The sequence below is a fragment of the Prunus dulcis genome, chromosome 5, assembly GCF_902201215.1.
Source record: "Prunus dulcis chromosome 5, ALMONDv2, whole genome shotgun sequence".
Classification (NCBI taxonomy): domain Eukaryota; kingdom Viridiplantae; phylum Streptophyta; class Magnoliopsida; order Rosales; family Rosaceae; genus Prunus; species Prunus dulcis.
Window position 1 is genome coordinate 15305495 of NC_047654.1, and position 11112 is coordinate 15316606.

General features: G+C 40.0%; 3 protein-coding genes across 7 annotated transcripts; 2 read left to right on the forward strand and 1 right to left on the reverse strand.

Moving 5' to 3' along the window:
• The first annotated feature begins 201 nt into the window (after window positions 1-201).
• LOC117627575 (pentatricopeptide repeat-containing protein At1g06140, mitochondrial-like) lies at window positions 202-2627 on the forward strand. The gene has a single exon (XM_034359719.1). It carries the CDS (start codon window positions 235-237, stop codon window positions 2254-2256), a length of 2022 nt encoding a protein of 673 aa, XP_034215610.1. The 5' UTR covers window positions 202-234; the 3' UTR covers window positions 2257-2627.
• Window positions 2628-2775: 148 nt separating this feature from the next.
• On the reverse strand, window positions 2776-5350 carry LOC117627577 (activating signal cointegrator 1). Its single transcript, XM_034359722.1, has 4 exons — window positions 5110-5350; window positions 3929-4591; window positions 3726-3824; window positions 2776-3441 (listed from the first exon to the last, which is right to left on the reverse strand). The coding sequence occupies exons 1-4, from the start codon at window positions 5257-5259 to the stop codon at window positions 3085-3087; spliced, it is 1269 nt and encodes a 422-aa protein (XP_034215613.1). The 5' UTR covers window positions 5260-5350; the 3' UTR covers window positions 2776-3084.
• A 123-nt stretch (window positions 5351-5473) lies between these two features.
• LOC117627573 (putative pentatricopeptide repeat-containing protein At1g74580) lies at window positions 5474-9520 on the forward strand. Of its 5 annotated transcripts, none has more exons than XM_034359715.1 (5): window positions 5474-5784; window positions 5949-8498; window positions 8641-8816; window positions 8891-9004; window positions 9256-9520. In XM_034359715.1, exon 2 carries the CDS (start codon window positions 6058-6060, stop codon window positions 8365-8367), a length of 2310 nt encoding a protein of 769 aa, XP_034215606.1. In that variant the 5' UTR covers window positions 5474-5784; window positions 5949-6057; the 3' UTR covers window positions 8368-8498; window positions 8641-8816; window positions 8891-9004; window positions 9256-9520. The 5 variants fall into 5 exon arrangements, with proteins under 5 accessions (XP_034215606.1, XP_034215608.1, XP_034215605.1 ...); XM_034359717.1 differs by having other exon boundaries at window positions 8904-9004; XM_034359714.1 differs by having other exon boundaries at window positions 8641-9004.
• Window positions 9521-11112: the final 1592 nt, after the last annotated feature.

Genomic DNA, 11112 nt, shown 5'->3' on the forward strand with positions numbered 1-11112 from the left:
TTAAGGCAAAATAGGATGATGATTGTTTCACCCAATCAGATCCCGCCATTTTAGTTCCCAATCAGTTGGGTCCCCCTAACACAAGAAATGTACAGGACCTTGTGAAAAACGACGCCGTTCGGACTTAAATAGCACGTTATTTTTTGACCAAGATTAAGGCTTTGCCTTTTCTCTCCAAGATGAAGGCTTTGAATTACCAAATCAAACAGCCAAACCGCTACTCTGTTTTGATTGATGAGCACCTCATTTCACCTCCAGAGACAAAGACTGGTTCATCTTCTCCACCTAAACCCTTGCCTCTTCTCTCCCCAAAACCTCCTCCAAATCCAAGCCCAGCTCACAACCACAGGCCTCCTCTTCTCAGAGCCCTCATGCCTTCTCTCACTCCTAAGCCTCTCTCTCTCAAGCTCTGCGGCTGTTCATCAAGCCACTGCCTTGTTCATCCACACTCAAACACCCAATGTGGCCGCATGGCCCATCATGGTCCGCAGGCTCAACTTAGACAGCGAACCTTTTCGGGTTTTTTCTCTGTTCAAAGCCATGCAAAGGCTAAAACGTAATGACCCAGTTTGTGATTCGTTTGTGTTTGCTTCTTTGATCAAAGCTTGTAACAAGTTATCGGCTTTGCGAGAAGGAAAGTCTGTACATTGTCATGTTGTTAGGCTTGGTTTGGATTATAATGTGAATTTGTTGAACAGTGTAGTTAGTTTTTATTCGTGTTCAAAGAGTTTGGTGGGATATGCTTGTGCTGTGTTTGATAGAATTCCTCACAAAACGGTTGTAACTGTTAATTGTATGCTTTCTGGGTTTGTGAAGAACAACCTGTTCGATGCGGGATTGGGTTTGTTCAATGAAGTTTTGCGTTGTGGTTTTGGTTTGGAGTTGAAGCCAAATTATGTCACTTTGATTATTTTGATTTCAGGGTGTGTGGAATTTGATGAGTTCAGTGTGGGAAAGGCCCTTCATTCATACTGTTGTAAGACAGGTTTGGATTTGGTAAATAAGGTATGCAATGCACTTATTGATTTGTATTCAAAGTTCGGGCGTATGGACAAAGCCGCAAGCATGTTTAATGAGATGCCTGAGAGGGATTTGATTTCATGGAATACCATGATTGCAGGATATGCTGGTGTAAGTGATTGCAGAAGAGCTTTCTCTTTGTTTAGAAAAATGAGAGAAAGAGGTGTTGGATTTGATAGAGTGTCATTTATTGGTTTGATTTTGGCTGCTTGTAATAGTAGAGATCTTGAGATGGGGAAGGTGGTTCATGGTTATATGACAACTTGGGGAACAGAAATAACTGTAGCCATTAGCACTGCACTGACTAACTTGTACTGCAAATGCGGACAAATAGCGTGTGCTAAAAAAGTTTTGGATGAAGTACCAGATGACAATATTGCGTTGTGGAACTCTATGATCCATGGGTACGTCAAATGCGGGCATAATCAAGAGGCATTGGGGCTCTTCAATCAGATTCGATCTAGAAAGCTAAGGCCAGATGAAGCAACAATGGTAGGGTTAATCTTAGCTTGCCGAAACTCGGGGGATTTGTCTCACGGAATTGACATTCATTCTTATGTAGAGAGTAGTAATCATCTGCAAGGGAGTATTGTACTGCAAAATGCGATTATAGATATGTATGCAAAATGTGGGAGCATGACCCGAGCTAAAGTTTTGTTTGATAAGATGCCAAAGAAAGATGTTGTTTCATGGACTTCAATTATAGTGGGGCATGCCATCAATGGTGAAGGAAAGGAATCCCTTCTTGCTTTCAGGAAAATGTGTGCTGAGAAAGTTGAACCAAACTCTGTTACATTCATTGGTGTTCTATCAGCATGTGATCATGCTGGTTTGGTTGATGAAGGTCTGAATTTGTATGATGCCATGTGCAAGTTTTACCATATCAAGCCCACGATTGAGCACTGTGGATGCATCATCGATATGCTTGCACGAGCAGGAAGGCTAGAGGAGGCGCACAAGTTTGTGAGGAGTATGCCTATAGAACCAAATGCAGTTGTTTGGAGGATGTTGATTAATGCGTGTAGGGTTCATGGTGATTTTGATAGGGGGTTATGTTTGGTTCGTGGGTTCACAGACCCAAAGACATTGCATGGTGCCGAAGATCATGTTACTTCTTCCAACATTCTTGCTGATGCAGGAAGGTGGGATGATGTTCTGCATCAGAGGAGCTTGATGGCAATCAGGAAAGCTCCAAAAGTTTCAGCTAAAAGCTCAGTTTCAGATTTAACAGAGTGAATAGTAAAGAGATTCAATTCATCAGCTACTGCCCCTGTATTGTGCTGCTACGGCCTGGAGCAGGGCGGACACTAGTTTCAGTGTTTTCTTTGAGCTCTAGGAGGTTGTAGACATCCACATAGCTAAACTGATATGGCGAAGGTTATTAGATATTTGCTCTACAGGAATACTACCTCACCAATTTGAGCTCAAGTGATTCAACACAGAAAATGTGAAATGATGGCCCAGGTACAAGAAATTGTTCCAAACTTGTTACCAGAACAAATACATATTTTTAGTATAATAACGAAACGTAAGTTTTTCATTTCAAGGAGTTTCTCAGGTTCGAAGATTGTGCAGATTCCTGTGATGTTTTGCTCCATAAAGCATAAAACGTGGCAGGGTCAAACATCTTGAAGAAACTGTTAAGCAATTTGAAATTTATACTTGAAGTGGTCTCCAAGACTACAACATGCCTCCGCCAATGAGTGTTCTTGTTTTACTTTATGGCTCACACTAATATGCTAAAAACATGGACCCTTCAAAACGAATAACAAAATATATTTAAAACGAAAAGGATCAATGCTCGTATTGCGTCAGTATAACTGATAAGCTTCTCAAAGGTACTCGTATATAGAACAGCCAATCACAACAGTCTATGCAGCATTGCAACCTTTCTTTATACCATCAAATTTTGGAAAATGGTGCAATGGAATCTTGTTTGTTTCTGTTCTAAGGTATGTTCCTAAATTACAAGCAATGAAAAGGTGAATTGCTATATGGCATTCTGAATCTCCCTCAGAGCACCAGAAGTTGGGGCAAAGTTTAAAATGAAACCCAATATCTCCCTCAATGGTAATCTAGAAAACATTCTCCACGATCATCAAGCATACCCCCACCTACAGTTGTTCCTTCCGAAAACTTCCCATTTGAGGCTGTTTCCAATTGATCATCCATCATAAATTGTTTTAATTCATTGTTGACATGCTGCACCCTCCCGGTTATCTCCAAGCACAAGCCGTTGGTGGGGCCCTTGTTTGCCTGTCTACCTTGAATAGACTTCTTACTACGGCCTGGATCCACAAAGAGTGGTTGTACTTTAAGAGTAGGATTTGGTTTAATCCGGTTCACTTCCCTTTCATCTCGTGGCCTCAAAATTCTGCTTTCTAATTCTAATTCAGAAGTTTCATCTTCATTTACAAGGACCTGCATAACACAAAATGTTAAGAGGGGCAACATGCACCTTTAGAAAATGCTAACTGAAGCTGCAAATGCAACATGGAAGAAAAAGAAATTATCATGAAAAATCTAACTGCTGGAGCTAGTGGGGTAAAAATAAAAGTCAGTCTTAATAAGCCCTTTTTTTCCTTTCATTTTTGCAGAAACCTACTTGCAGAAAGTTTACAGCTGCAATACCCATTAGAAAAGGTTTGCCGCAACAAATTCCACTCATACAATCACGCAAGTCCAATAGTGAAGAGTTTTATTACCTTGCGGCCAACCAAGTCAAAACTCACAACTACTTTACTTCGTTTCGCCCGCTCAGCTTCTTCAATCTCCTCCTGCTTCTTTATCAGAAGTTCCTTTTCCTGCAAGTAATAGAAAGGGGGACGGGAAAGGAGATGTGGATGAATTTAAAGTATGAGCACTGATAACATTTGTTCTTGCAGCAGCAGAGGCAGAAATTACAAACCTCCTTTGACAACCAGCTGTTCCCTTCAATTTCATAGTAGTCACTTTGGTCATCAATAACTGTTGTACGTGCTGCTGAGTCTCGATCATACTCAACGAGTCTCTTTGCATAAGCTTCAGCTGCAGCTTCAGCATCTGATGTGGGAGCGAAACTTTCCTCCAGACCAGCATACGTGCTGCCCTCCTTCAGCACAAGAGCTCCACAAAAATTGCAAGGCCCCTCCCCCTCTTGTTCACAGACTATCTTCCCACAAGATAAACAATTGCTCACCAGTCCGTGGCGACGGGCTTGGCATGAGCATGGCTTCCCCTGGTTGAATACAATGGATCCTTTGGCAGCCTCTGCAAGTGAAACAACTTTCCCAGCTTTCTTCTTCTTAGAATTACCTTGGTTTGCATTACTTGTGGTTCTTGACTCGCTGGTCTTAGTTGAATCCTGCTTGACCTGATTGCTGGAAGCTGCCTGATCACTGGCGCCTCTAGCCACTTTTGGAGTTTTCAATGGTTTCTTGGTTCCACTTGCAGAACCTTCATTTGAGGGTGGTTTAACATAGGCATGTAAATTTGAGGTTGGGAAAGCTGGGGTGCTGCAAAGATCTGCGCGACCTCTTTTCTGTAAATATTCCTCAATCACAGACTTACCCACCTCTTGCCCAATTATGTTCTGCATGGAAAGACATGTAATTTCAGATACCAACACACAATAAGCTTCTGGTACCATCCTTCTAGCAAAGGCTACATAAAAGGGTAGGCACAGGATAAGCTACCTATACATCAAATGACTCTACAAGAAAAAGAACTACACAAACAATTATCTCAATCTTCAATACATGAGCATTTGTCAAGAATCCAGTCCAAAACAAGAACCCAATAATACAAAAGGAAAACCCAATTGGTGTGGAGCAAATTGTGTGCCACTCTTTAAATGTAAAAACCAGGCATTTCTATTTAAATTGCTCAAACAAACATTGAACACTGGCTCATTAGAACCCCATTTATGCCTGTCCAAACCAAATTTAAAACCAAAAAAAATCCAACAGCAAAATAACCATTATCACTGTGTTTTCAGACAAATTGATTCTATAAAAGTATGCAAATTGGAATCCACAAACAAATTCTTTTTGCAGAAAAGGAAATGAATAATGAGAAGATAGAAGTTTAAGTAGGAGAGAATGGGTTTACGTCAAGGTATTCCTTGGCGTCTTGAGGATCAGCGAGCTCACAGTAGGAGACTAAACCCGATATCATATCCTTATCCAGACCCAGACCCACTTCCATCTTCTGGTATAGATCCACCAACGCCTTCTCCAGCCATTCTCCCGACGCTCCCATTCTCTCTTTTTCTCAAAGTTTCAAACTTTTTTTCTCCTCCTTCTCAGAGACGAGACTGGCCTGGGTCTTGGCAACGAAGGGACTTTTCGGTGATAGCATACTGCGCTCGACCATGAGGCCTCATGTAGTTTATCTATGATCTTGCCACGTCAACAAGGAAAAGTGTATCTTGGGTCCCGCTTGTAAGATGACATGGCGCGATAGAAGCTGTGACTGGACCAAACCGAACTAAACACTCGCCGCAGAGAACCTAAACCTCCGTAGTTGCTTCTTCTTCACCTCTGTAACTCTGCCACTGCAATTTGAAACCTAATTGCCCCAATTTGACGCTTATCTCCGTTCTCTGAAAATCCATTTTGGGAAATTTTAGCACAGAAACCATTACAATGCATTCGCTGCTTTTATATTTAGGTAGTTGTCCTTTTATTTGGAGATTATTCACCTTATCTATCTGTTAAATCCTGCTGTTAAGCACATGAAGTTTTGGTCTTTTTGGTTCTGAGGTAGAGCAGAGAAGCAAAGAAGGTAAATTTTTCACTTGTTTCCAGCTGGTAGCAATTCATTTTCGTTTCATTTACAGTTTCTCAGAAACCAAACTGAGCTTTAAGAGTAAATTGCAGTGATGAATTTTTGTGTAAATTTAAAAAGGATGATACTTTTTGGTTGCTTTCTCCTTTTTGCGGTTTCAGGATAGCTAAAGCTTCAGCAAGTGAAAACTGGTTTACAGAAGCTTCAAATTCTTCTGGGTTGTGGGTTATGTTGTTATCATCTATTAGCTATTAGTTATAGAACTTTCGAATGAGTCGCGCTTTGCTTCCTAAGCATGTTTCTGCAGTTATCAAATGCCAAAAGGATCCCCTTAAAGCGCTTGAAATGTTCAATTCAGTGAACAAGGAAGATGGGTTTAAGCACACATTACTAACTTACAAATGCATGATTGAAAAGCTTGGGGTTCATGGTGAGTTTGAAGACATGGAGCGTGTGCTTTCCGAGATGAGGATGAATATCGATAATAGCTTACTAGAAGGGGTGTACATCGGAGCCATGAGGAATTATGGAAGGAAAGGAAAAGTTGAAGAAGCTGTTAATGTGTTTCAAAGGATGGAATTTTATAATTGTGAACCCTCGGTTCAATCTTATAATGCAATCATGAATGTACTGGTTGAGTATGGATATTTTGATCAAGCCCATAAAGTGTATATGGGCATGAGAGATAACGGGATTGCTCCGGATGTGTATACTTATACGATACGGATAAAGTCTTTCTGTAAGACTAGGAGGCCTCATGTTGCATTGAGGCTTCTTAATAACATGCCTTCTCAGGGGTGCAAGTTCAATGCTGTCGCATATTGTACAGTCATAAGTGGATTTTATGAAGAGAATTATCGAATTGAGGCATATGAATTGTTTGGGGACATGCTTGGGCAAGATATATGTCCCAGTGTTACCACATTTAACAAGCTTATACATACCTTGTCCAAGAAGGGGGATGTCCAAGAAAGCGAAAAACTTCTCAACAAGGTTCTGAAGAGGGGTGTGTCTCCAAATGTGTTTACATTCAATATTTTCATTCAAGGGCTTTGCAAAAATGGTTCACTCAGTGGGGCTGTCAAAATGTTGGATGGTTTTATGATGGAAGGTCTAACTCCCGATGTTGTCACATATAATACATTGATCTTTGGCTTGTGTAAAAACTTCAAGGTTGAGGAAGCAGAGTGCTATATGAGTAAAATGGTAAACAATGGATTTCGGCCTGATGCCTTTACTTACAACAGTATTATTGATGGGTATTGCAAACTGGGTATGATACAAAAAGCAGATAAGATTCTCTGTGATGCCATTTTCAAGGGGTTCGAACCTGATGAGTTCACATATTGCTCGTTAATTAAGGGGTTATGCCAGGATGGCGACATAGACCGAGCCATAGCTGTATTTGATGAGGCGTTGGGAAAGGGATTAAAGCCTAATATTGTTCTCTATAACACATTGGTAAAAGGGTTGTCACAGAATGGGCTTATCTTGCAAGCCTTGCAACTGATGAATGAGATGTCAAAAAATGGTTGCAGTCCCAATATCTGGACTTACAACTTAGTTATAAACGGGTTGTGCAAGATGGGTTATGTATCTGATGCCAGTAAACTCGTGAGTGATGCTATTGCCAGAGGATACCTTCCTGACATATTTACCTTCAATACATTAATAGATGGTTACTGTAAGCAGTTGAATCTGAACGGTGCTGTCGAGGTAATAAATAGCATGTGGAGTCATGGTGTTACTCCTGACGTGATCACATATAATACTGTGTTAAATGGCCTTTGCAAGGCTGCAAAATATGAGGATGTGATCCACACCTTCCAAGCAATGATGGAGAAGGGGTGTGTTCCTAACATCATCTCGTATAACATACTTGTAGAAAGCCTTTGCAAAGCCCGGAAAGTAAATGCGGCCTTGGAAATGCTACAGGAAATAAAAGTCAAGGGCTTGACTCCAGATATTGTATGTTTTGGCACGTTGTTGACTGGTTTGTGTGGCAATGGGGATTTGGATGGAGCATACCACCTATTTACAAGAATGAAACATGAATATAATATATCTCATACAACAGCAACATACAATATCATGATCAATGCTTTGTGTGAAAAGCTAAATGTTAGCATGGCACAGAAGCTATTTTGGGAGATGGGTGACAAAGGCAGTGCCCCGGACTGTTTTACTTACCGTGTCATGATTGATGGTTTCTGCAAAGCAGGAAATACTGATTCTGGGTACAATGTCCTCCTAGAAAAGATCGAGAAGGGGTTCATTCCCTCAGTGGTGACATTTGGAAGGGTGCTGAATTGTCTTTGTGTGAATCATAGAGTTCATGAAGCTATTGGCATCATCTACCTTATGGTGCGGAAAGGCATTGTTCCTGAGGTTGTGAATTCAATCTTTGAGGCTGATAAGAAGGAAATAGCAGCACCTAAGATTGTTGTAGAAGATTTGTTGAAGAAGGGTCATATAACGTATTATGCCTATGAACTTCTATATGATGGAATTAGAGATAAGAAGTTAGTGAAGCAAACACAAAAAAGATTCAAACCAGGTATTCACGTGACTTCACAGTGAAGCCCTTGATTGTTGAAAACTTCATTTCTTCATTTAGGGAGCAGAGATACTTCTTGATATGGCATTATTCGTGATGATGCCAAAAACTTGAAATAACAAGCTTTTGACCAGTGCTCTGGTAGCTTCTGTGGGTAAGTAACTGCTGAAGTATTGTTACTTGTTCATCTTTTTATTCCTACTACCATTTTTTTTCTGAATAGCTTGCTCTGTGTTCTTAAGATCACAAGCCACCATTAAGTCGCCAATTGAAGTATTGTTATTTTCCATTTGCAGCCATATTTGTCACAGAACTTGGTGGAGATATTGAATATGGAGACCTGAGTATCATGTTTCGGGCCTTTCAGAAACCAACTAGTACACTAAAAAGTTCTGAGTCCTTCAACAACAAAGTTGGTATTAACGAAGCGCCGGGCTAAATGACTATCTCTTGTGAAGACATTGAACATTTGGTACTTATTATACCTAATCCCTGTATATTTATTAATTTATTTACTTTAATGAAACTGAAAATGGACAGATTTAGCTATTTCTTACAGGAACTACCCCAAGAGTGCCAATTCTGGAAACTGTTACCTGATTATAACGAAAATGATTTGAGTTACTTTTTACGCCTTGTAAAACCGCATGAAGCATGCAGGTTGTGATTTCTGGTTTTTTCTTATTATTCTGTTTCTTAATTGTCTGCTCCTTATCTTCATATTTTTAATCAACAACCAAATTAAGATATTATATTGAGCGACTTTGGTCATGGAAGCTACTTTCAGTAATGGTGATATTAACACCAAGATAAGATATTAGTGTTTTTCTCATTATTGAAGTTTGCCTCCCTGATGTTGTTCATATGGACAGACTTATGATATAATCATGATTTTCCACATGTTATTTCAGGTTTTTATTCAGCACATGTTAGTTGTCATGCATAAAAAAATTAGCAGCGCGATGCAAAGAAGAAGATGTGAACCTAAGTGGCGTTTGGTTCTGGTTCCAAAACCATTTTGTTTGGTCCTTTGAACAAGCGGATTAAACAGGGCCTTTTTAGCAAGTGTACACTTCATTGGATCCACATGCTCTATTATTTTATTGAGTTTCTTATATGTACGAGTATATTGGAAAAGCTATAGATTGGGTATGAATGTGTGTTTTACTGAGTTCACAGACGGCATACAATTTTATTTAACAAAAGCTATGATGGCTAAGATCCAAGAATGTATAGCTTGGTGCATTCATCACAGTTCGGAAAGATCCAAAGACAATTTTATAGAAGTTATTATGATCATTGAAGAAGGATGATCAGAGTTTTAGATGTTATTCTCCTTAAATAGAGCATCAAAAGAGGACAAAAAAAACTGAGCACTCATACTGGGGTTGAAGCTCCAATAATGTCTCCCTTAAATTGAGCACAAAAAGAGAATTGGAACCCATGCACCAATCTCTGCATTGTAATGCCTCAGTTCCCTTGTCCTGCAGTCCTATTCTTCATTGATTCGCCAGCAACAAGAACTGTATCCAACGCGGTGTGTACTAAACCAGGTCAATATCCCATGGATGGCTTATAACCTTTGATTCATTTGATTCAAGCATCGAACATGAAAATCCCCATTTAGACTGAAAATAGAGGGGGGGCAAATTAGACTAGAGAATTGGATAGCAAGAACATTGACGGATTAAACCACACGATGCAGCATCGTGTTAAATGGCAACCATTTAATAAGATCTAGAACACAAATAAACAAAAATGTAGTGCAACTTTTTCAGATCCTTTTTGCAAGCTTTTACTTTGAACAGTACAACCCCCTGAACTACAGAAAAATATCCAATAAACCAATATATGTTTGTCTAGAAGAAGATAAAAGTCGAGGAACAAAAATGAGTAGGACTTACATGCGTACAAGGCATGCCAAGTTTCATCAAGATGGTTTTGTGATTCTTCCTTTTATTCATTTTAAAGCCCACGCACCTGGATTTTCATCCCCCTGTTTTGGAATGCTTGGTATGTTCCCACTAGTTTGGCTTTTCCGACTAGCTTGGCCCCTGATCTGCTTAATACCAAACTTAAGCAGCAGGCATTGGTATGTCTCTTCAATATGCTCAGTAAGAATAAGTTCCCTGTGTTTCATTCCAAAGTGGGATTGTATTTCGCTATACGGAGCCAAAGAAAACATTGAATGAGAAACAAAGTTTGAGACAAAATGAAAAAGGGCCAAACTCCATCTATCACAGAGAAATCACCAAGCTAAAGAAGGAATGAGAAGGGCCATATGTAAATTTACCGAGACACGCTAGTATCTAGTATACAGTGAAGCATTCTTATTTGCTTGCAGTCCTTTGTGTCGATCTGCTCACCCTTCTATTGTTAGTTGATTTTTCTTTAATTTGCGATAAAGATCATAATCACTCACCAGTGAGACTAACCAATCAAGTATAATTATAGTTTACACTAAGCTCCAACCAGGTTCCTTCCTCACATCAGTTCCTTTCATCTGGCTTCTAATCTTCAGGACTTCCTCCCACTGGCCTACATCTGCACAGATGTTTGAAAGGGAGATGTATGTCCCGGCATCACATGGCTTCAACTCCATAACCTTTTCAGCAGCGAGCTTTCCCAGCTCCATATCTCCGTGAACTTTACAAGCAGCAAGCAGTGTTCCCCATAATAAAGCATCCGGTTCAATAGGCATATTCTCAATGAACAGTGCAGCCTCTTTCAGTCTCCCTGATCGACCAAGGAGATCAACCATGCAGGCA

Excerpts from the sequence above, each read along its gene's own strand:
- LOC117627575 (XM_034359719.1), top strand. The coding sequence starts at position 235 with ATGAGCACCTCATTTCACCTCCAGAGACAAAGACTGGTTCATCTTCTC.
- LOC117627573 (XM_034359714.1), top strand. The coding sequence starts at position 6,058 with ATGAGTCGCGCTTTGCTTCCTAAGCATGTTTCTGCAGTTATCAAATGC.
- LOC117627577 (XM_034359722.1), bottom strand. The coding sequence starts at position 5,259 with ATGGGAGCGTCGGGAGAATGGCTGGAGAAGGCGTTGGTGGATCTATAC. Across the intron at positions 3,825-3,928 it reads ACAGCTGGTTGTCAAAGGAG|GAAAAGGAACTTCTGATAAA; the intron begins GTTTGTAATTTC and ends TATTACTTGCAG. Across the intron at positions 3,442-3,725 it reads TTGACTTGGTTGGCCGCAAG|GTCCTTGTAAATGAAGATGA; the intron begins GTAATAAAACTC and ends TGTGTTATGCAG.